At 53.6% G+C, this 22,542-nt stretch overlaps 1 protein-coding gene across 5 annotated transcripts in view; it reads left to right on the forward strand.

Moving 5' to 3' along the window:
* RALGDS (ral guanine nucleotide dissociation stimulator) overlaps positions 1 to 22,542 on the forward strand; it is a 63,250-nt gene that overhangs the window by 29,581 nt on the left and 11,127 nt on the right. For 2 of the 5 annotated variants that reach the window (XM_052815943.1, XM_052815944.1), the window contains exon 1: positions 6,818 to 7,328. The exons of 2 other annotated variants lie outside the window; for them this stretch is intronic. In XM_052815943.1, coding sequence (XP_052671903.1) covers positions 7,116 to 7,328 — 213 coding nt within the window. In that variant the 5' untranslated portion in view covers positions 6,818 to 7,115. Of the gene's footprint in view, positions 1 to 6,817; positions 7,329 to 22,542 lie in introns of those variants that run through there. One more of the 5 variants, XM_052815946.1, reaches the window with a different exon arrangement.

Genomic DNA, 22,542 nt, shown 5'->3' on the forward strand with positions numbered 1-22,542 from the left:
CCGTACGTACTGGTAGGAGCTATCACCCAGGCAGAGGGCAAGGGGGTGAGCCTCTCTCCACCTTCTCTAGCCCAGGAGGAGAGCCAGTGGGATGACAGCCAGAATAAAGCTGCCCTCCCACTCCCCTGGATGGGGATTGGGACCCAAAGGCTGGTCCGAGTTCCCCGTCTGTCTGTCCGTCTGGTGCAGGCGAGGCGGGTGTACGTGTCGCCTTCGTGGCTGCAGCAGCGCAGCCCGCCTGCGTCAGCCAAGGAAGGCACAAGTGAGAGCAGGGCTAGAGAATGTGCCAGGAGAGGAGCTGATGATGAGGACAGGCACTCTGCAAAGTTTCTTTGTTATCCGCTGGGATTTCTCTATTGATCGGTTGCCAGAGCGTCTTGTTTCTGAGAGTCTCCTTTTACACGATTCAGCTGAACGTGTCATTTTGGCTGGTTGTCATCGGTGGAAAAAATGTACTGCCTGCCCTTGAATGTATTTTTGAAAGGTGAGCAGAGCCAGGGCTTCGTTCAGTTTCTTTTCCACCTGGGCTCACGAGCCTGGCCATGGAGAGCACTTGCTGCAGTCTGGGTGATTTAGAAGGGGCTGCACTAGGCTGAAAGGGGGTTCGGGGAGGAATGGGGCTGTTCAGCCCTACACGAGCAGAGACACAAGCGTGCCAAAGCCCTAACAGCGGGTGATGCTGCTCTCTGTTTCATAGGCAGTCACCAGCCGGTTGTTGCAGTACATACTTTGCATATTCAACAGAGCGGTCTTTTGAACTGAACTATTGCTCCCAGTCTGGCCCCAGTAGCACGGTACAAAGGTGCTGGAGGGAGGAACAGCTGCGTGTGCAGAAAATCCAGCACGTAACCTCCCTCGCCAAAGGTTGTAGTGAGGAGAATAAGTTATGGCCAGTAAATTCCTTGATAGGTTGAGTTTCTTTGGGGAAGCAATGCAGCTGGGAGGCAGATTAGCTTTGCTTCGTGCATCTGCGTAGCCCCTGGTCACTCCGTGTCTGAGCATGGCAGGGCAGGGGCCGGCAGCACTCGGGGTACCCTCCGGGAAGCGAGGGGCTTGGGGTGCTGCGCTGGCTGTGGGAAGGTGACTCCAGCTGTTGGGGGACTTGTTGGGGGACCCTGCAAGGCTCGGGGTGCTTTGCCAATGAAACTGCTGTCGCTGGACCTTGCCCAACATCAGCGATCAGATACGTGTTTCCAATATATAATGAAATCTCACTATGTCATTTTATTTTTCTGGTAGATGAGAAGGGCTGGTTTGATTTCAGAAAGGAGTTTCCCCTATCTTCAGGGGCTACACCCATTCCCATCTTTCCTTGCCAATTTTTGTGGCTTCATAACCTTTCTCCTCTTTTCTACCCGTGATATTTCTTTTCCTGACTGTTATGCAGAGGACCCATGCAAGCAAATGTGGAAATTAGAATGACTCTGAGCACCTGGGAAGCTTGAACTTGTTGTACGCTGATCGCTAAGCAACACAGAAAAATGTTTTTCCTGTTTTTCTTTTGGTTACAGGCACCTTAGGTGGTATTTGTTAAAAGAGCTGACTGAAACATTCTGGCAGAAAGGTGATAGGGAGATAAAAGCTGCCTTTAAAGACAAACAGCTCAAGAAATAATAGTCTTTACCAGAGGAGCTCTGGCGTGTCTGCAGCATGTCAGGCTTCAGCAGCTTAATGCCTGCTGAACTCTGCACTCAGGGGAGCACCACGGACGGCAGCGGAGAAGCACGTGGAAAAGGAAAATGCTGCAACCCAGAGCTGCAGCTGCAGCTCCCTTTCGGTGTGGGGATGGCCCGTAACAAAACTCACTGGGTATTTTGTGATTCTCTCGAAACAGCAAGCTCTGGGCGAGCTTTCGTGCTAGTTTTCTTGCATCCCCCTGCTGCCAGTGCCCTGCAAAATGCTGTAAGGTCTCTTGGTGCTTTTCACAAGATGGACCTTGTTGTCTTTGGCTTTCTGGGCATGTTTTAATGTTAGTAGTTATGTTTTGCCTCTTATTTTTCTGAGTATTTTCTTTTCACTGTAAATGGCTGTGCAGTACTTTGCTGCGAAGGAGTCAAGGCACCTCTCCCCAGAGATGCTCGGACAAAGCGTGCTGTGGTCAGTTGTTTCTTAGAAAGTGGCTTGATTCCTCCCCACCCTCGTGTTGGCCTTGTTCTGCTGAGTTTTTAGAGGTCAGCAAGCTTGAAAAACAGAGGTTTGTGTTGTCACTTGCTGCCCTAATGGAAGTTGCTCAAATACTATGGCCAAGTGGATGGCATAAGAAGTAGGATCAAGGAGAAATATTCCTGCAAGCTCTTGAGTCTCCAAGGCCTGTGGCATAATTGCGTCGACATTGCTGAGCTTCAGGAGTCTGCAGTCTCCACAGGAGATGCTGTAGCCCAGCTGTGCGCAGGGGCTGCAGGAAATGAAACACAGAATAGCTGGATGGAGAGTTTTAGATCCTAATTGCCTGGGGATTTGGTGTGCTTCCTCTGCTAGGAACTGACAATAATGAGGAGCTCGCCTTGCTGTGTTTAGAGGTTTGGCGTGCTTCAGAGAGGCTGGAGGAGAGCTGCGTTCCTGAATGAAACCCGCGCTTAATAGCTGCCCATGGGGGGCCATGGGGAGGAGAGGGTGTTGCAGCTGGAGAACAGGTGCCACTGGCAGAAGGGCCACAAAGTGCAGGAGAGCCTGAATCAGCCTTCCTCCCTGCCAGCATGAAGAGTTCATAGTGCCTCATCGGCCAGGGAAACAGCCCCGAGAAACGCCCAAAACGTGGAGGCAAAGCAAGTGATCCAACTGCCCTGCATCCGAAATACTCAGTGGAGAATTTCCTAAAATCCACGCTTGCTGTAAGCCATGGCAATGTGTGGCTCACCCCTAAAATCTAGTTAGAGGCATTGATCATGTCTGCAAGTGAGAATTGGGTCTGCGAGGCACTGAGGGCTGGCTGTGATCTGTTGGTCCCCAAATTTTGGGAGCAACTGCTCTAATTAACATCTGTATACAGACACTACTGAACGGAGCAGGGACATAGTTTTCCCTTCTTGCACAAGCTTGGAGGTTTTTTTCCCCTCATGCTGAAGTAGAAGAGATAGTACTAGTTCATTATTATTATTTCTTATAAACCAATCTTCCAACTGAGCCTGGGCAGTGGAAAGGAAAGTGTTTCAAATTAAAATCTGAATGTCCCAGAAGTTTTGATTTAGGACTCAATGCAAGTGTAACAAACAGCTTGACTTTTAGTTAATAATTCTTTTCTATAGGTAGCGCTTTTCCTCCAAAGTGCCTTACAAACAGCAATGAAAAGGGCTTCCCCAGCCCCTACAATAGAAGGAAGTGTTATCGTCTCCATTTTATAGCGAGCAGCCTGACACAGAGCACTGCAGGGATTTACTCGACGTGCCTTGTGAGTTGGTGCCAGAGCTTGGGACAGAGGCCGGATAATGTTGCAACTCCCACATCGGAGTTGCATCGGAGGCTGCTGATTTGGGTCCCAGTTCACTCGCTTGTCGGAACAGCGAAAGCTGGTGGTGTGCGATGCTCGAGAGGTGGCTGGGGCTGATTCTTGCTTCTGTGGTCAGGGCTGAGATCAGCTTTTTTCAGTTCTCTGCTCTGGCATCTGTCCTGCTGTAGGTTCACTGAGGCTCAAAGAAAATATGGGTTTTGCAAGGCGGTACTGGTGTGTGCCCTCGGGGCGGTGGCAGGAGCATTGGGGGTGTTTGCAGGCAGCTCGATGCCATGCAGGAGGCAGCAACCCCTATCAAAGCATTTCTGAGCGATGCTTTGGGGTGGGCAGCCTCACTCACTCAGCCCGTGGCCTGATGGAGAAAAAAAAAAAACAAACCAGCAATATCGAGCACGGGAACTGGGTCACGACGAGTTTTGTCCTGTAGGAAATACGCTGGAAAGCCCTTCTTGGAAGTGGAGCAGTGAGATGAAAGCGAAGGAGGGCAGTTGCTGGGAGGGCTGGAGGATGGAGCGGAGGGGGCTGCTCGAAGGCTGTGTGTACGAGCTTGTACATGCCGGGGAGAGATGGCTCGGGGTCCGTGCTGAGCCTGGTTATTACGCAACAAACTAAGGTCTGAATCTGCAGGTCCTGACCCAAATGGATTGAGCTGAACCAGGAAACTGGCTTAGAGTTTGCAGAAGCCCCTCTGTGTTACCCGTTCCGTGATATTTACCGTGCAGGGAAGCCTGCAGGCTGGAGACTGCAGGAGAGGAGCATAGATTTGTGATCCGTAGATGCTCTGGTGCTGGCTGTATTGGTTTGCATTTATTCAGCTGAGTGCTGATTGCAGAATGGTGGAAAGAAACGAAGTAAGGGATTTCCCACAGCACACGGTTCCTGTGCCCGTCTTTGCTCCTGTGCCTGCTGAAGTTGATGGGACATATACAGCTGACGTCAATGCAAAATGCTTAGTGTGTTGTGAAACGCTTTTGCTGAGTTTGCCAAGTGTAAAATGATATATATATTTTTTTTAACGAGTCACATTTTCTTAAATTCCCTGCTCCTGGAGTCACGTGTATATAAATTAATTGCATTTTTCAACAATTGCTAGACCTCCAAGGGTGTAGGTGAGAAACCTGAGGATGTGATCCTGCGTGTTCCCGTTTGGCTCTATGCTTAGAGGCAAATAAGAAGCTCTGAAAAGTTATTTGTTTTGAATCTCATGATTTTTAAGAGCCTGGCCCCTGACGGCTGAGTGTTTGGGGTTAGCTACACTGAGCAAACATCCTGAACTTGGGCTCCTGACCCTGCTTTGAGTGTTTTGCTTTTCAGACCCAGAAGGTTCCCAGGAGAGGAGAGAGGAAACTGGCTGGCTATTTTTAAACCCTCGCAGTTGCCTTCCTGCCTTATATTATTTATTATCCATTATCAGAAGTGTTTCTCCCCTGAAACCATCTTTAGTGGTCAACCAAGGGACCGATGAAAATTGCCCATCAAACAGAGCTGCATCTTTCCGTAGAGGTCAGACGAAGCTGGAGGGTTTTGAAGGGTTTTGCCAACTGAAAATGGGTAGTGCTGTTATTTATTACGTGCACTCAAGCAGTACCAAGCAATTCCAGTGGTGGGCCATGATTACGCTGCCCTAAGAGATAAACACTGAACAAAAGCACAGTCTCCCTCCCAAACACCCTGCAGCCCAGAGAGGCAACACTGCTTTCTGCTAGAGAACCGGGCTCTGCCTCTGATTTCTGTACGTACCGAGTGAAACGATGCACACCACCAATCTCATTTCATAGCACATCTTGCAGTATCACGCGGTTTCCGCATGATGCGCCAGTGGGTCTAAGGACACCTCTGTGCCGAGCATCGTCACATCCTTTCTGCAGCAGAGAAAGCTCTGGTGACCTGACCAGCACCGTGGGGTGACCTGGGCCAGCATCTCTGTGCCCGGGCAGGGTTAAAATCCGCATCGCCCCCAAGACAGCATCCCGAAGGTGCGGGGCTGCCTTGAGCAGTGCAAGGCCCTGGCGCAGGGCTGGGTCCCTTTTCTCAGGGTGTCCTGGGAAGTCCCCTTGACCCTCTGTGGCTGTAGATAAGCAGGACAATAGCCCACATTGTCCTCGCTCATCCTCCTGCCTGGTGAACTTTCAAGTTTGGAGCGTATGGCATCCCTGGCAGCTTTGTTAATCCTTTCCTGCCCGGGCAGGAGCTACTGGTGCCCGTGGCAGAGCTGGATGTGTGAGCCTCGGCTCCGTGTTCTCACTGGAAATAAAGCCGCAGGGCTGGAAGGCCCTGGGAGGCTGATGTTATTTCAGCTGTGCAGGGAGCCCAGGCGTAAAAGTCTGGGTTTTGGTGTTGTCAGCAGCAACTGCCCGGACCCTGTGATACAGTTTATCGGCAGCATGTGAGGAGGGAAGGGGAAGAGCCAGGGGAGGGTGAGAGCACGCTGTGCTCAGCGCAGGGGGGATGATGAATGACAAAGAGTTTTGCCCGTTTCTCTTTGCTTCGGAAAACAAAATTACGTTGCAGGGTTTCAGCATCGTGTTGGAGGCTCGGGGCCTCTTTAAAGCAGGATCTCTAGCCCCGCTGTCCCCCGGGCCCATTTCTCTTTCCCAGCGTCCTTGCTGGGCCGAGCGCAGGTGCCCTGGTTCCTGCTTCCCCCGCTTTTGCGTGCGCATCGGGGTCCTGGCATGGGGAAGGGGTCAGACCTTGCTCCTGCCACTGACTCGCAGCGGGGCCTCAGTCACATCCCTTCATCTCCCCAAGGATGCTGCCTGCCGTCCCCACGGTGACCGTGTCACCCCATAAAGTCCAGCTGTGGAGAGTGAAGGGCTGGGCAGTGCTCTGAACACACACAGCACTGTCGGCGGTGGGGAGGGGGGGGCTGAGCTCATGTGATGAGATAAAACTTGTTTGTTCGGACAAAAACACATGCTGTCAATATTCATGCACTTGAATTTAATACTTTTTCTTTGGGTGGTGGCGGGTGAACCCCAGACCTAGGTGCTGTAGGAACACCTGGTGATACAGGGATGCTCTTCCAGAGCCGCTGTCGCCTGCACAGCTTTGCTCCCCCCCCCCCCCTCCTTAAAACCCCTCCAACCGGTTCCCCCTTCCCCAACCTCCACTCCTCCGGGCAGCTGCGGGTCCCCACCACCCGCACCTCCCGCCTCGCCTTTTTGGGAGCTTCGGGGCTTTTTCACAGCTCGGCCGCCTCCCACGGTTCCGTAACAGCCCGCCTCCCTCCTGCGGGGGCCGGGCCGTGCCGTGCCGTGCCGAGCCGAGCCGGCCCCCGGGCGGGCGGAGGCTGCGAGAGGAAATCCAGTGCCTGGTTTTGCAGCCTCGCCGGCTCCGTCCCGGCCCCGCGGTGACATCAGGCTCCTCGGGGGGGGGCGGTTGCGGGTTCCCGGCGCCTACCCCGCTGCTGCGGGAGCTCCCGCCGCTCCTCCGGGGCCGCTCCGCCGCCTGCCCGACCCCACCGAACCCTGCCCGTTCCTGCTCTCCCTGCACCACCGCGGCTCCGGCCCCCACCCACCCACCCTAGGCATCCATCTCCCTGCCCGGGCGTCCCGTCGTCGTCGCCGTCGTCCCCCCCCAGGCTCCCCGCTGCGTCTCCCCGGGCATCCCGGGGGCGCTGGCGGGGCCGGCGGCGGAGCGCGGGGCCGGGGATGCGGCGGCCGTGCCCATGGTGAGCCGCCGGCGAGTCCCGCCGCACCATGCCGCCGCGGCTCCCCCTTCCTCCTCCTCCTCCTCCTCCTCCTCCTCCGAGAGGATGTTCGAGGGCTGCCGGCGGGCGCGGAGCCTTTGGGGGGGGGTGAGGCTGGAGGTGGCCGGGGAGAACAGCCCCGTGGTGCTGCACAGCTTCACCCAGCTCGACCCCGACCTGCCGCCGCTGGAGGTGAGTGCGGGGATGGGGGGGTGGTTGGGGGTGGCACTGCTGCCGTGAGTTTTGGAGGGGGTGGGTGTCAGCCCCTCTCTAGTTTGGGGTTCTCCGCGCTCCCTGGTAGGCTGGCGAAAGCCAGCCCGGCGTTCGGGAAGGGGATGGCTGCGGGCAGTCTGCTAGACATAGTGCTGTTTCATTTTATTTAATAAATAGGTGCCCCTGCTCGGTGGTTTTTTTGCTGTGTGTCCCCGTGCCATTGACTGGCAGGCCGGCTTCTCTACTGCGAGAAACCAAAGAGACGCTCTCCCGCAAGACAACCAGGGAAGGGGGCACGTTGCTAAAACCCGGGGCTTTTAATATTTTATTTGAGACTCTGGCTGTTGGAGGCAGGAGTCTGCTCAGATCTAAGCTGCTTGTAAAGGCTTTAGGCTTGTCCAAACCACAAAAGCGTCCTCTGGGAAGGTTACGGGCATTGGGAGGACTTTGCTGGAGGATGCAAAATATTTGTGCTTCTTTGGGTTCGACCTCGGGCGGTTCAGAGTCAGACTGGTCCCCTGGAAGTCTCAGCCCGAGTGGTTTGTTGATGGCAGTGGCATGTGGAGGCACCCAAAATAATCTGAGTCAGAGCTTTGCCTTTTTTCTTAGTAATGGATGATCATCTTCGGCGTGCCAGGAATGTCATTGATTGTGAGCAAACGGTGTGTTAAGAGAAGCTCAGCTGGAGGAAGGTTTTGGCATTCAGAGGTGGTCCTCTCACGGCAGGGCCCGAGCCCTGCGGGCTGGTGGTGCAGGGGTTAATATCAGCAAGGGTCAGCAAGTCTGGCTTTGCTGAGATTTAGAGCCAGCTGCAGATGTGCTTCTCTGCTCTGGCTCTGGATGCTTCCCGCTGGAGGGGGGCTGTGGAGCAGGGGAATCACCACTAAAACCTTTTGAGTTACTGTGCAGATATCCGGGGAGGGCAGCCAGAGTTTCAGGGGGTGATGGCTGCTTCTCCCAGCGCTAAATGATCTACCCCATAACCTGCGATGGAAAGTCTTGGTCAGCCACGGACGGGAAGGGATTATCTCAAGCTCCGGCTGTATCGGTTCACCTCTAGCCTGGTGGCAGGGGCTCATCAGCTCTGCCGAGAGTTCATGAAAGCTCCATCCAGTTTATTTTCCCCCCGTTCCCCTCCCTGCTTCTCTCTCCTGGGGGTGGGCGTGCTGACATTGTTTGGAGTACATCATCTGGTTCGTGTTATGCCTGGCAGGAAGTCCAGCCTCTCCGGCCCGCCGCGCTCCGGGAGGCCGAGGGGCCACGCTTTTGGCAGGGAGACCAAGAGGAGTGGGGAGGAAAAGAAGAGGGGGTGATGCAGCGTGCTGCTCTTACCCCAGGGGAGAGGCTGCCTGGCACGTACGAGCCTCCGTGCACCCCGGCCGGAGGAGGCTCCGGAGCTTAGGAGAGGGTTTGGCAGCATCTTGGGTGATGGAGGCTGCAAAGGCGTAAGTCGCTGGGGCTGAGGGTGGCTTTGCATGGCCCCTGCTCACCTGAGCACAGCGGAGAGAGACGACTGCCCGCCAGACCTCCTCTGAAATCGTCTTTGTCCAGATTTCTGCTCTGGGCTGTACGTAGGTCCGTGCTGCATAATGGTCAGAGCGCAGTCCCCGGTATCTGGTTGCTTGGGCTTTCCTCCCAGCTCTGAACAACTTGCAGATAAATTTCTCCTTTCTCTGTACCATCCATTGGCAAGCGATGGCAAGAAAAGGTGCATCCCACCCAGAGTGGTGTATGGTGACCCGCTGCCTCCCGAGCAGCTTTGAGATGCTCAGAGAGCCGCTAACGTCTAGTGTATTCCCTTGTGAGGGCCTCCACGTTGCTCGCTAAGCCCTGCCGGATGGGTTGCACTTGCCGGCGTTGCGGTGCACGACTGGGAAAAGGAAAAAAAATAAGCATCAGTGTTGCGCCAACTGCCCCGGCAGCAGCCTGGTGTGGTTATGATCCTCAGGTAGAGTATCTCTGCAAGGTGCGCGCTAGGAGGAGAAGGCAGATTATTTGAATAAGAAAACCCCTGGAGACCATCAGTGTTTTGCTAAGCCCCATTGATACCCTCGCAGCGCTGCCGCCGGTCCCCGGGTCCGCGGTGGGAGCCTGGGGCTGCTGCCTCTGCCAAAGGGAGCTGTGCTTCCCGGGCTCAGCGTGCCCCCTGCGCTGGGACAGAGCTGGTTTTGGCGGAGCTGTGCCAGCTTGTGGGGTGCATAGTCTGGTCCCACAGGGAATAGAGGATCCCTGGAAAGCTGCTGGGCAGGTTGCAGGGAAGGCAGATCTTGTGTTCCGCTCCTCGGCCGAGCCCCCACGGGTGTCAGCAGGGCAGACCTCTTTGCCTGTATCCCACAGCAACGGTATCGATCACCGAGGCATCGCTTTGAGGCCCTACTCGAGGTCTCATGGCCACGTGTTGCCAAGTGTTCTCGCCGTGATTTTAACCACAGGGAATGGAAAAATTAAACTGTCTCAAGCGAGGGATCGACAGAGCAGCTTTGCAGACCTTTTGCTTTGACTTTTCCAGTTCCAATCGGTCCCAAATCAGCAGCGAGCGTCAATCTTTCCTGTCCAGTGGCAGCCACAAAGTGAATTTGGTTGCCCTCCTTCTCGTCCTTGCTGGACAAGCATGCTGTAAACACCCCTGCAGATGACACAGACTGAAACTTTTCATGAAGCTGACATCGCTGAACCTCTAGACAAGCGGCTGGGCTGACGCGTAGCAGAAAAGCTCGTGTCCTTGCTATTCTGGCTCTTTTTGTTTTCTGAACAATTAGGAGATTTTCAGTTGCTAAACCATACTCGAAAACTTGAATTGCTCAGCCCAGATGCCTTGGAGGTCAGTGCTTGTTCTTTACAGCTGGGAAGGAGACGAGGGAGGGGCAAATATAGCTCTTAAAAGCCATTTTCTTCTAGCTTCCTATGGTGCCTTTGGAAGAAGATCCTTTTCTCCCAGCCTGTTCTCCTCCCCCAGGCACAACCTGATATGCCTCTTGCAATTTGCCAGATGAACATCATCTGTTGGTATTTCTTGGATGGGGACGTACCTTCTGGCTCCCTTCCAGAAAGGTCTGGAGCCAGCGGTGGGGCTGGGAGCAGGCTGAGATGCTGATTGTTGGTGGCTGCTGCAGGGTGGGAATAACAGAGGTGGGAAGGATCTTTTTATTATTATTTGATATGGTTAAAGAGAAGTTGGAGAGAGGTTTCTAAATGTGTTTAAGGATCATGTTACTTTGAGGCTGCTGTGCCATGTTTCCATAGGGGTGGGGAAACCCTCCAGTACTGGGATCTTGCTGAGGTTTTAGTGGATTTAATACCAGACTGGCAGCCCTGGAAACTGAAATCTTTGTTTATCCACAGGCGGGATGGGCGACCCCTCGCCCCGAGGCCACGGCGTGCTTCGACTTGGCTCCCGGGGCTCCCTGCAATGGGAGAGGCAGGAGGTCCCGTGCTGCAGCTCAGGGTGCTTCAGGACCCCCCAGATCACACTATTGCTCCGCTATGGCCATCTGTTTTCTAGCTATCGGGGTAGGATTACCAGGCAGGGGCAACTAAATGCAGTCTCGGAGGATTTCCACGCTTCCCTGTGCCTGGGTTTGGGGTGCGATAAGCAAAAAGAGCATCGGGCCGGCTGTGCCTGCAGGGATGGGTCTCACTCAGCCGGCACCGCTGTCCCAGAGCTGGGGGGTTGGCTGTGACCACCCCACAACTAGGACCAGAGCCCGGCCTGGTTTTAGGGCCACCTGAGTTGGTCCAGCTATAGGAAGGGCTTCACCACTACTGACTCCTCCATCACCCTTCCCAGCTCTCTAATTGCCAGCCGCTCTGTCCCCCGAGGGACGTGTAATTGAAGGAGCAGAGAGCTTATTTAGGTCACTCTAGACCACATTTAAAGGCTGGGCATCCCCTGCTTGTACTTTCTCTAACACTGTTATCTCCAGAGCTGCCTAGTGACTGGCTTTCAAGCGGACGTGTTCCTTTTATTTAAACATATACTTGCAGCAGGGCTGTTTCAGTTCTCAAATATTTCTTCATCTCCCACGGACTCGGCAAGAGGGGGAAAAAATGTCGTTGCTAAGGAGCGGGATTTGGATACAAAGCTGGCCGAGCTGCTGGCGGGGGGCCCGGGGGGCTCCAGTGCAGCTCGTGGTGGGTCAGAGTTTGTGCGTTGCTTTGGTGAGATGGTACCTGTGGGGTCTGGATGAGGGGGGGTCAGGATTCAAAGCATCACTTGGGCCCTGGGGAGAAAGAGTTGAGTTGTAGGGCTCATAGATTAAATAGTTTATCCCCTGCCTGGTGCTGGGTTGGACCCAACGGCAGCATCCATGGCCTGTCCAAAATGTGTGATGTTCGCTGTGGGGGTCTGTGGGACCTTCATTCTGCAGCGAGAAGCATCTGTACGTTGAAAGGTGAGGCTGGCGTGAGGGCTCTTACGAGGAGGGATGTTAAGCATCGCACTGAAACTGTATCACAGCCTCCGGCTGGAGTGTGCCTGCCTGGGAAAACTGGCAGCAGGGGAAGAATTGAGCTCTTTTGGCTACTTCAGTTGTCGGTTTGTCTCATTCCTGTCCCCGAGTGGGGACTCACCCGTACATCACAGCAGCCCCCAGCCCTCCTGGCTCTGCCTCGCAGGTTGGCCATCCGTATGGAGACCCGGGGAGGGGATGGGAGCAGGGACAGAGGTGCGAGGGTGCTGCACAGCAAGTCTGCTCTGAGCGTGTGCCACGGGCTAGCGCAGGAGTAGCTTTGCTCACGTGTAATCTGGTGTTTGCAGAAGGGATTTTGTGGATGGGCCTTTTGTTCTCTTAACACCTGGGAGCAGCTCTCCCAGAGGCGACAGGAAAGTCCTTTCCTAAATCTCTGTGTGGGCTGCAGTGAGCAAACACTGGTCTCCTTCGGTGCAGTGAAGTGGCAACTCCGCAGCACCTAAAACCTCTGTCCCTCTCCACCTGATTTTGTTTGGTTTGTTTTTATGATGTTATGCAAATAATCTCTAAAGTTTTTGGTTGCATTCCTGGGGCTGCGTTGGTACAGGTTCTTATAGGGCAGCGCTTTTACATTAGATAACTGCCGAGAGTTTCTCTTTAACATACCTGAGGGTCAGTAGTTATGTGACAGCGAAATGTCAGTGGAGATTAAGCACACGCAGAGGCAGATGCGTAGCCCGTTTCACTTGCATAGCTTGACAGCAGCGAGTTTGTTTTCATCACACAGTTGGTATTTCGATGAGCCCTGCTGTCAGAAACACGCTGGGACAGGAAAGGGCATCTTCCTGCTCCGCACGTGGGGTGCTGGGTGCCCGTGCAGTGGGGCCGGTGGGCACAGGCGCCTGGCGAGCCCCGGGGTCGGCGGAGGCAGGATGGAGATGGCTCCAGCTGCCAGGCACCAGCCAAGTCCTCGGAGTTGACAGGGGAGGAAAAAAAGTTGTTTTAACTTGCAAACAGAGCAGATTGAGGAGGAAACTCATCGGAGGCAACTTCATCTGGAATGCTGAGGCATTATTTTTAGAGCGGCTTTTCTTTCTGCTAACCACACTTTAACAAACAGCAGCTGAGCTGAGGGCCTGTGTGGAAACCTGCTTTTCAAAGGGCTCGCTACCCATCTTACCAGAACTTCTTTTCATGTGATGGAGCAAAACCACGCAACCTTTCCCTGCTCTTTGCAGTGGTTGGGTCGCCATGGAGACTCGCAAGCTGAGAGCCTGCCCTCGGCTCCCCGCTCAGACGGCGTTTTAATTTCTGAAATGATGTGTGTGGTTTGGGTTTGCCTCTTAGAGTTGGAACTAACTTCAGGAAACCATTGTTTAGCCAAGCTGGGCAAAGTGAAGCGTGTTGCCCGAGACTGGCAGGGTGAAAACTCAGCTGTGGGAAGCGAACAAGGATGCTGAAGCGCCCACCTTCAAGTGGTGGGGACTTTTGGGACCTCACCTTCCAGTTTAGGCCAAAACCCCAGGGATTTAGTTCAAAGACGCTTGCCTAAAAGGCTCAGCCGGTGGCCTGCTGCGGGTGAGGTCTGGCTCCATGCATTGGAGCAGCAGCAGAGCCAGTGAGCTGGAGGACGTGGCGGGGGGTGTGAACTGGGGCTGGTGGTGTCACCCCCATTCCTCCCATGCTGCGACCCCAACGATCGCTGCAGACTTTTCGGAGCAAGGCTAATGCTTGGTTTGGTTTATCAACTTAAAGCAGCCCAGCTTTTCTCCAAATGTTGCTATTTGTTTCCTTTGATTATTTTTTTTAATGCATATTTGGTCCCAGCTGCAGTTCTGCTGGTCAGGACCCCTTGGCCGGATCCCCGTGCTGAGCAATACGGCGGCGGTGCCCATTGCTGGTGACTGGGTTTCTAGACAACGTGGTTTACTAGATTCAGTCCCGGTTGCGACAGCGAGAACTGGCATTAAGACAGGCCCGGCTGGTCCCTCCCTCGCAGCGTGCTGGGGGTGACTCAGAGCGTAGCTATGGCTTACACCAGTGTCATAACAAACACTTATTCCCCGAGGTGCTTCTGGCGGGTGTTGGGGAGGGTATACCACAAACTCCATCTCTCCCAGTCCTCATTCCTATGGATTTCAGCGTGTTCCTTAGCAAAACTCAGCTCTGGGAGGATGGGGCTGTTTGAGCCTTGACCTGTCTTAGTCCAGGCAACGTCAAAGGAAAGGAGCCGGGGAAGGAAGGTGGGCACCTCTGCCCTGTTCGCACTGATGCTGCCCCATGGTTGTTGTGCACATCAGCTTTTTGGGTATCCCAGGGTTTGTTCCCTCAAAATCATTTTAAATGGGAGGGCGAGCTGCAGGGATGCTCACCTGCAGCTGGTAATCCCAGGGAATGAACAGGGCAGGGTGGCAGGAACAGACGAGTTGGTGTGGGAGCGTGCCTGTACTGGCTCGCCAAAGCGCTGTGGCCAGGAGGAACAGGCTTACTTGTGTGGTGTTTTACCTGCCATGAAAGAGCAGACGGAACGTGAGGGAACGCTTGCCTGCAAATGCCTGTGGTGACCCAGCGCCAGGTTGAAATCCCAATGCCCGGTGTCCCCGAGCAGACGCAGGTGTGCTGCTGCAGATGCTGATACGCCTTCGTCATCAGCCATCGCTGGAAAAGGGCTGTGTCTTAAGCGGCGGGAGAAAACATAGTCCCAAAAGTCTGTGCTGAATCAGGGTAGGTGGGAAAGTGGAGCAACGCGGCGTGAAGCTGCCTGCTCGCTCCCTGCCACCCCCGGGGTTTGGCTAACACCCGATGAAGGGTTGGTTGCCTGCAGGTCCCGCTCTGGCTGATGCTCGGGCACGGTCCACGGCAGGACCCGCACCTAGAAGTGCAGGGCTGAAGGTGCGGGGAGGGAATTCATCCCACCACCCCGGCTGCCCATGCCCTGCCTGGACACCCGCGTTCCTCGTACCGCAGCCGTTCTCCACCCTTTGGATGCGCAGGATCCGGCACACCCAGCTTTTGGGGCAGGGCCCGGGTCCAAACCTCACTGCTTGGGCTCCTGGTGTGCATGTTCAGGCACTTGAAGACAGCTGGATTTTTTTAATATTTTTGTTTTTCGGTTGTTTTCTCCCCAAAGGTGCCAATTAAACTTAAGCTCTCAGTTGCTTCAGCTATGGAAATCAGACTCAATTGACTGAGCATCCTGATTGCAGGCCATCCCAGGTGTCGGCTTGTTGACTCCTGCCCCTGTACCTGCTTATATAGCACCTACTGCCTCGTTGACACCTATTTAAGTAATGCTCCGAAGGTGAGATTTTCTTGATTACAAAGCAAAAGCGCTTGCTCTCCTCCCTTCCAGCTTCCCACAGGTGCCCCAGGGAGGGGAACAAGTAGAGGGGAGACTATCCAAGAGGAGGATCTCTCCCAGCCCTTTCCCGGAGCGAAGGGGATGGCCTGAGACCTGCAGCTGGGATGCGGTGGGACACGCTGGGGCTGCGGGTGTCAGGAGGAGGCTGGAACGAGAGGGACTCAGCCCGGACCTCTGTGCAGGGCGGCCCGGGAGGCACGCCGGCAGCAAACGGAGGCATCCTACGTCATCCCGGCCGGGTGGGAGTCGGGCGCAAGGGGCACGGCCGGAGAACAAAGGCTCATATTTATTCCTCCCATCCTTTCACGGGCAGCCCCTCGCTGCCTCCCCGCACTGGATTGTTCCTGCATTTTCTCTGCTTCAGCTGTTTACTGGGTCACCCTGATGCAGACACGCACACAAAGAGCGAGCCATCCGGCGAGGCCATTCCTGTGCCACCGGCACCACGAGCCCCTCTCCGGCCCCGGGGAGCACAGTGGTGGCATTGAACCGGGCTGGGAGAGCGCCTGAGCCTGCCCTGCTCCGGGGTCAGCGTGGGCCGGGGGCATCCGGAGCCCCCCAGACATCCTCCTCTGCACAGGGTGGGGTGATGGGATTTTGGGGAGGGGGGCCCGAGAGGTCTGGGCTTGTTGGCTTTGCCCGTGCTTCAATCGCACCAGCTTTAAGGGAGGGAAGGTAGGTTGACGTAAGGCAGTGTAAACACATGGGTGGACGCATTTATTTCACGAGGGTTTATTTTGGTTCAGCTTATCTAAGTTAAGGATGTGTCTGAGCTAAATTGAAATTAACCTTGTTCAAATTGAAACAAAGGGTGACGGCACAGTTACTGTAAGCCAGACTGTAGCCAGACAGGGCCGTGGCTTTTGGACAGCCTCCAATTTGTCCACCCCAATCTATGCACCTTCAAAATTACTGAAAGCTAGGACTCTCTGCTTTCTTTTTCCCCCTCTGCAAGTTACAGCAGGTGGGTTGCTGCATAGGCAGCCATTTACAGCTTATCCAGGCTGCTCGGGAATGGCGTGTGGCGAAACTCCCTGGGAGTATTGGCATGGGGCCGGTGGGATGGTTCAGCGTGGCACAAGCGGCTGAAAGCCGCCTCCTGGGTCTGGGCTGATGTTTTACACCTGGCAGTTGCTGGAGCCGTTATCATTGCGTTGCCCTTTCTGCGTCTCCCACATGCCTTGCTCGTGCTGCAGGTGTGTGCCCAGGCGTGAGCTTCGTTCCCGCGGGTCAGGTACATGCTGGGGGCGAGGGGGGGGTTTGACAAAAGCAGCTGGTTTTAGAGCCACTGATGTTTCCTTAACATTAATTTTTTGGCTGTCCGGACTGGTACGTGGCCTACGAGCTGAGAGCAGGAGAATATTTATTCAAGGCTTTGTGTCTCTGAGAATATAAAGACTTGACTTTTGGGATAGATGAACTCACTAGCTTGCAGATGCTGATACACGCAAGGGACAAGCATTGCCCTAGAGTTGCAACAGCGAACAAGTCTGTGTGTTCTGGTTAACATATGTTAAGACATAAGTGACATTTCAGGAGGGACCATACCAATCGGTTTCAAGGTATATCAGCTCCGAATGCCAACCTAATCACCATCCCTTTCCAAATGCATATGGCAGTTCTTGCTGCCACAGAAGTAACACACTTGCTGCAAAAGCGCCAGGTTTCAGCCGTGGGATCAACAGAGTAACATTACATCAGGCAGGCTTGAACTGTAACCTCTTTGGGACAGACACCGGTTTTTCTTCGCATTTGAACAAGGCACTATAGAGCTGTCATGTTGCATGTGACTTACAGGTGCTACTGTAAACACACAAAACATAATCAATTTTTGAACTGTTATGTTTTTTGCAGATTTCTCTGTTCCATCTTGGTGAAATACAGACTTTTGTTCTGAGCTGAAATGACTTAGTATGAGACACTCAATCTTTATTTACCCTTACAGAGCAATATGTATTAATTTTTTATACACCAGTTTTCACTAGTCACGTCGTTCTGGTTTCGCTTCCAGTAATTGCCTTCCGGGCTCTGGCAAGTTTGTAGCGGAGCAATTGCTCTGTAAGCAAAGGCCAGCTGCGTCCCTTGTATGCAAGCCTGAGTCTGTGTAGGCGTCGGTGCTGAGCCTGGATGCTGCCGAAACACACGCCGAAGTGATCACGAACACAAAGCTAAGGACTGTGGAGCAAGAGCTAGAACTGCTGTGTCGGCGGGATCTTTTTTCCATCAACTTAGAGAGGAAGCAAAACCTGCTGCACTCAGTTTTCTTCTAACCTTCAGCAGCCTGCGAAGGGAGCCCATCCCAGCACGTCCGCTGGTAGGAAACGGGAGAGAAGTCCGGCTTTGGTAGGGTTTTCACATAGGGTGCAAATGTCTAGGTAGAGGTGCTGGTGGTCTTCTATACTCCCGGGCGTAAGAAACCCAGGGTTTGGAGTTAAGCAGTCATCTCTGGCATCTCTGGCACTGCCAGTTGCAGATGGAGTTTGCTTTTCCCTGGGAAGTCCTCCTAGCAAGGCTGATCCCCCAGCACCTGCATCGGGGGCCTGATCCTGCCCCTTGGAGACCTGGGAGGCATGGAGTGGACATGGAATGTCTTTGCAGATCTTTGGCTCTTGATTTCCAGACCATAAAAAGAGCGAAAAAGTCTCTACGTGTGGGAAGGCTCTTACTTTTCTTTAAAAGCAAAACAAGAGCAAATGGGGGAGGAATCTTGTGTATCTGCTCTGTCTCGTTCCTGGACCCGAGCGCTGAGCTCCTAATCCTCACTCCAGCCACTGACTCACTGCATGCGAGTCACAAGATGCCTTTGTAACAGATCCACCAGCCGCTGCTTTCTCATCTTCCTAAGCTGTGAGGGTGGAGAAGGCTGCCTTTGAATATTGTCTGTAACCCCTCTGGGTTACGGACACAGGATCAGACCTGCCGTCAGTCTCGGCCAGCCCCAGACCCTGAGGGAGGAGGTCTGAAATCCCCACAAGAGGCAGATACGGGGTGATGTGTCCCCTCCCTCTGCCCTGTCCTGCTCTCTGGGAGTGCATGGAGCTGGGTGATGCACGGCCCCGGGGCTGTTCCCTGTGGGCACTGGGTGCAGCTTTCCATGCTGAAACACCTGAAGCAGAGCGAAAACAGAGCTAAGAGTGTCAGGAAAGCCCGGCTGCAGAGCCGAGCAGCTGATGGGGCGAGAACAGGCTCTCAGCTGTCGCCACTGTCTTGGTGTCCTGGCAAAAACACCCCCTTTTCATAGTGGGTTTAAGTTTAGCTTCTGGCCCTTTTTCTGTTCTTTTCCTGTTTCCCCCTTTGTCATTATGTTTTAATGGGCTGTTGGAACCCGTCCTGGTTTGAGGCAGCTCTGAGCAGGCAGGAAGGAAGGCGGAGAGTGCTGAAAACCCAAAGGAATTGTGTCCATCTGCCTAACATCTCTGTGCGGGGAGCAGTGCCCAGGCCAGGGGCTGGGTGCAGCCGCGCTGCGGCAGGGGATTCGAGCTCCATCGGTGGCAACGGGAACACGGCTCGGGGAGAAAGGAGACACCGGGAGATCAACTTGCCCGAGGCTGGCGTTGGCCAGAGAGAACCATTGTACCCCAGTGCCAACCACGGTCATCACTGGGATTGTGTTTGGGAGCAAGAGTGCTCCGGCCCTCGATGGGGCTGCTAATCCAAAGCACATGCCGTGGGTCACCGGGGTAGGCAGGCACCAGCACGGGGCACCTTTCGTTTCCCTGAACACAGGGGATATTCGGCAGCTTCCTCGCCAGCTTTGGGTAGTCTCCGTAGCCTTCCTGAGTGCGGCCAGGGAAAGGAAACTGCCGATGAGTGTGAGGAGCGGACGGGACAATCCTGACCGGCGGAGCCGTGGGGGAACATCCACCGCAGGGCTTTTTGCCTGGAAGTCCCCATGAGGAAGGGTGTTGTGCTGTGTGCGCTTATTTTGGATGTGTAGGACAGCGGGTACTTCTGCTTTTGCGGTCTTTTTCTTTGGTTCACGGAACTGCAGTTGTTTTCCTTTCACTAGATGGGGGTGGCTTTTTTCCTATTTCCTTTTACCTAATGTCATATGCTTCGGTTTACATCAGAGGCCCCAGAATTGCTGCTGTTCATTGCATGAGTTCGGGATTTGCTCCCGAGAGTGAAACGAAAATTAACTTGGGGCTTGTGTCAACTGTGGAGGACGCGGTCCTTGGTGGAGCCAGTTTCTTTCGTTTCTGGAAAGGCCCATTTCCCGTTGCTGGTGGGAAGAGATTATTCTGAGAAGGGACTGGGGATTGTAAAGACCAAACCCCCACTTTCTGTTTCTGGCTTTACCATCTTTCATCAAGTCCTTTCGAACTTGTGCAAACACGGAGTTTCAATGAGAAACTCCTGGTGATGTCTCTGAGGCTCAGCCCTGCCTTTTCTTGTCTCGTTAGCCAGTAAGACTGTTAATTCCCAACAGGCGCAGGTTCCCGGCTTCCCACGGGCAGGGTTAGCGTCTGCTTCTCCCTTGTGGCTGGTAGCAGGGGCCCTTTGAAATCATGGTGCAAAGATACTGTCGGTGCTGTTATACCTGTCTGTATAACAGACAGGCATTTTGTGTAGCCCAGCTGAAAGGGAACAGAGTAATACAAACGTCTTGATCTTTAAACCAGCTGTTGTCCACGGAGCATCAGTAAAAGCACTTTAAGCAGTTTTGCCTCTTCCACGTGTGCTGAAATTAATACCTTTTTCCAATAACAGTTCATTATTTTGTGTCTTTGGAGGCCAACGCGCTAACCCAGGACACGTGGGACCAGAGCTCTTAAGACCTGGTAATTGTTGGCTAATTGTCTGTGTGTAACGTGCAGGGATGCTGTCATGCTCACGCTTAATCCTGTACTTTGCTCCTGTCTTACTAAAACCACCTTTGTGACTGATCTCAAACACTTTCCAAAATGCAGATCCCTAGCCAATATTTTGCTTTGCTGTTTGGCTTTTGCATTTTCCCCTCCCTTGAGCTGGCGAGAAGAAATGAAGGCAGATTCCCTGCTGCTCTCTGCCTGGCTCCTGTGAGGGTCCCTCACACCACAGCCCTTCCTCCAGGCTCGTGAACCTTGGCTGTGTCTTAGAGCTCGTTATTAAACCTCCATGTGAAGACGTGGGGTTCGACACCACGCCGTGTACTAGAACATTCACCAGAGAGCAGAAGAGTTTATTGCACGGAGCAGGAATTCCTCCCCGGTGTAGTCACCAATGCTTTGAACTATCGGTGGGGAGCTTGTTGCTCACGCAGCCCGGGGCTATCTGCAGTTGGAAGCGGCAGTCTCTAAAACCAGGCAAGCCATCTGGTGCAGACCTCCAGTTTCATATTTCAGGGGATGAACTCCTGCAGAGTTCACTTACGGCTGCTTTTGCAAAAGCCTCCAAGTCTGCAGAACTGGGCGTCTGATACCCCTAAGTTAAACATGTGGTTTTCCCTTGTGCCCCTCCATCAAGAGGCCTTTTTCCTGCTGTATGGAGAGGAGCAGGATTGCACACTGAGCTGGAGAAATCGTGGTCAAATGTTCATTTTCTATGTCTTCTTTTTTTTTTTTGATGCCCATCTTGAAACGCGTTGGATCTCACTTTCTGGGGTGCTGAGTCCCTTCTGTATGAGTTTTGTGGAAAGTGTAAATGCCGTAACCATCAACGTGCTCAGAGTTAGTGCTTTTACAGAAAGCTTTGCTTAATCTTGTTGCAGCCATTTAAAGTGATGTCTGGGCCAGTTGGATGCATCTCTTCTACCAACGCGATGCAGTAGGCGGAAGGGACTGTTAACCTGTATCTCTGCCATGGTGTGGTGCTCAGTTACTCGGGTTGAAGCACCGATGAAGGAGGGTTTGCACATGGGTGCTGGGCTGCAGTTGTGCTGGCTGAGGCCTGACTCACATTCCCTTCTGCTATGAGGGGCAGAAAACTCCAGCAGATTTGTAGGGCAGGCAACAGGGAGCAATGACTGTTGCAGTAATATTTACCAGCACTTGTCTGTCAGAGCTCTTTAGGAACCATTTTGAAGACATTCATCTGTGGTTGACTTGATGGAAATCCTGGTGTGAGTGCCAGACTTAAGATAGCAGCATTCTTGAGGGCCAGCACGTACATAAGCCACAGGTCAAGGTTTCGTGTCTCTCCCAGCCCTGCTCCCACCCCACATCTCCTCATCTGCAAAGGGAGAAACATGCATTTGGTGCAGGAGTTGGAGTGGGACTTCACTGGCTCCATCCTGCTGCTGCTTTTTGCTTCGTTGGTTTTTAACCAACATGTGCAGAATGCACAATCAGCATCTTGGAGAAGCAGCGGTAGGAAAGAGGAAGCTCACGCAGAATATAAATAGCCAAATTTTAAAATGTACCAGTGTAGCAGCTCGCCTGGCTCTTGGCATGAGCCTGGCTGAGGACCGCTGGGAAGCTGTGTACTTCGTGTGTGGTTTGCAAAGGGGGAACTTTGGGGGATATCGCATAAGTCAGCAAGACAAAAACTGAATGAATCTGACAGTCTTGGATATGGGAAGGAAATGAAATTTGCTTCTACACACATCAAAATTGGGTGTATCCTCTGCACATGACACGAAATACGTAGTGAAAACCCCTGCATAGTTACGGCAATACTTTCCACTGTAGTTGCACAGCAGCTGCTAATGATTCATGGATTGATCCTGGGACATTTTGTCCTCCCATATGATTTGACTTCTTTATTAATTTAATTGCATCTCAACAAGCATCTGATTTTTCTTGGTATTTGTGTCTGGGGTTTACAACTGCCCAGCCAAATCTGTTTTCTGAGTTAGACTGTACAGGGGTCTGGTCCTGCTGGACCCAGAGCTTTCCTCCAGCCCAAAGTCAGCATAACTGGAAGATACGCAGGGTAGGGCTGATCTGCAGGTTGGGGTGCATAAAGGTGATAAAGGGGTGATAAAGGCTGGGAGAGCTCATGTGAAGCACCGTTGGAGGTGATCCCCCTTCTCTATCACTGCCCCTTGGGCAGTGGGCTTGCGCGCTCAAGAGGCATCCACTGCTGTCGCTTCTGGAGGATGGCACATAGCTGTGGGCACCAGGGTCCGATGGTCTGTGTGGACAAACTGGGAAGAGTTCCCACAGATTTCTTTCTTTTTGTTGGAAACAGCATCTATAGGAGGAAGAAAAACAACTTGGCTGACTTGGGCTCAAGTTAGGTACCATCACTGTAGGTGGCTGATCTAGAGCGGGTGCAAGGCTTCAGCAGTGCCGGCAGCTCTCTCCTGAGGTCGTGCCGGTCCCCCCGACTCCCACCTAAGGCATCTCTGCTTGTGGGGTCAGGGGTGGCTCACCTGGTGTAGGAGCACATCATTTCTGTGAGCTTTTGATGGATAGAGGGAGAGGTGATGGGGGAGAAGCCCAGCTCTCTTGGCTGCCAGTGCCTTTAGCTACGTACCAGCTCAGCTTCCCCGCACTGACGT

Source organism: Harpia harpyja, chromosome 19 (genome assembly GCF_026419915.1).
Source record: "Harpia harpyja isolate bHarHar1 chromosome 19, bHarHar1 primary haplotype, whole genome shotgun sequence".
In the NCBI taxonomy this organism is placed as follows: domain Eukaryota; kingdom Metazoa; phylum Chordata; class Aves; order Accipitriformes; family Accipitridae; genus Harpia; species Harpia harpyja.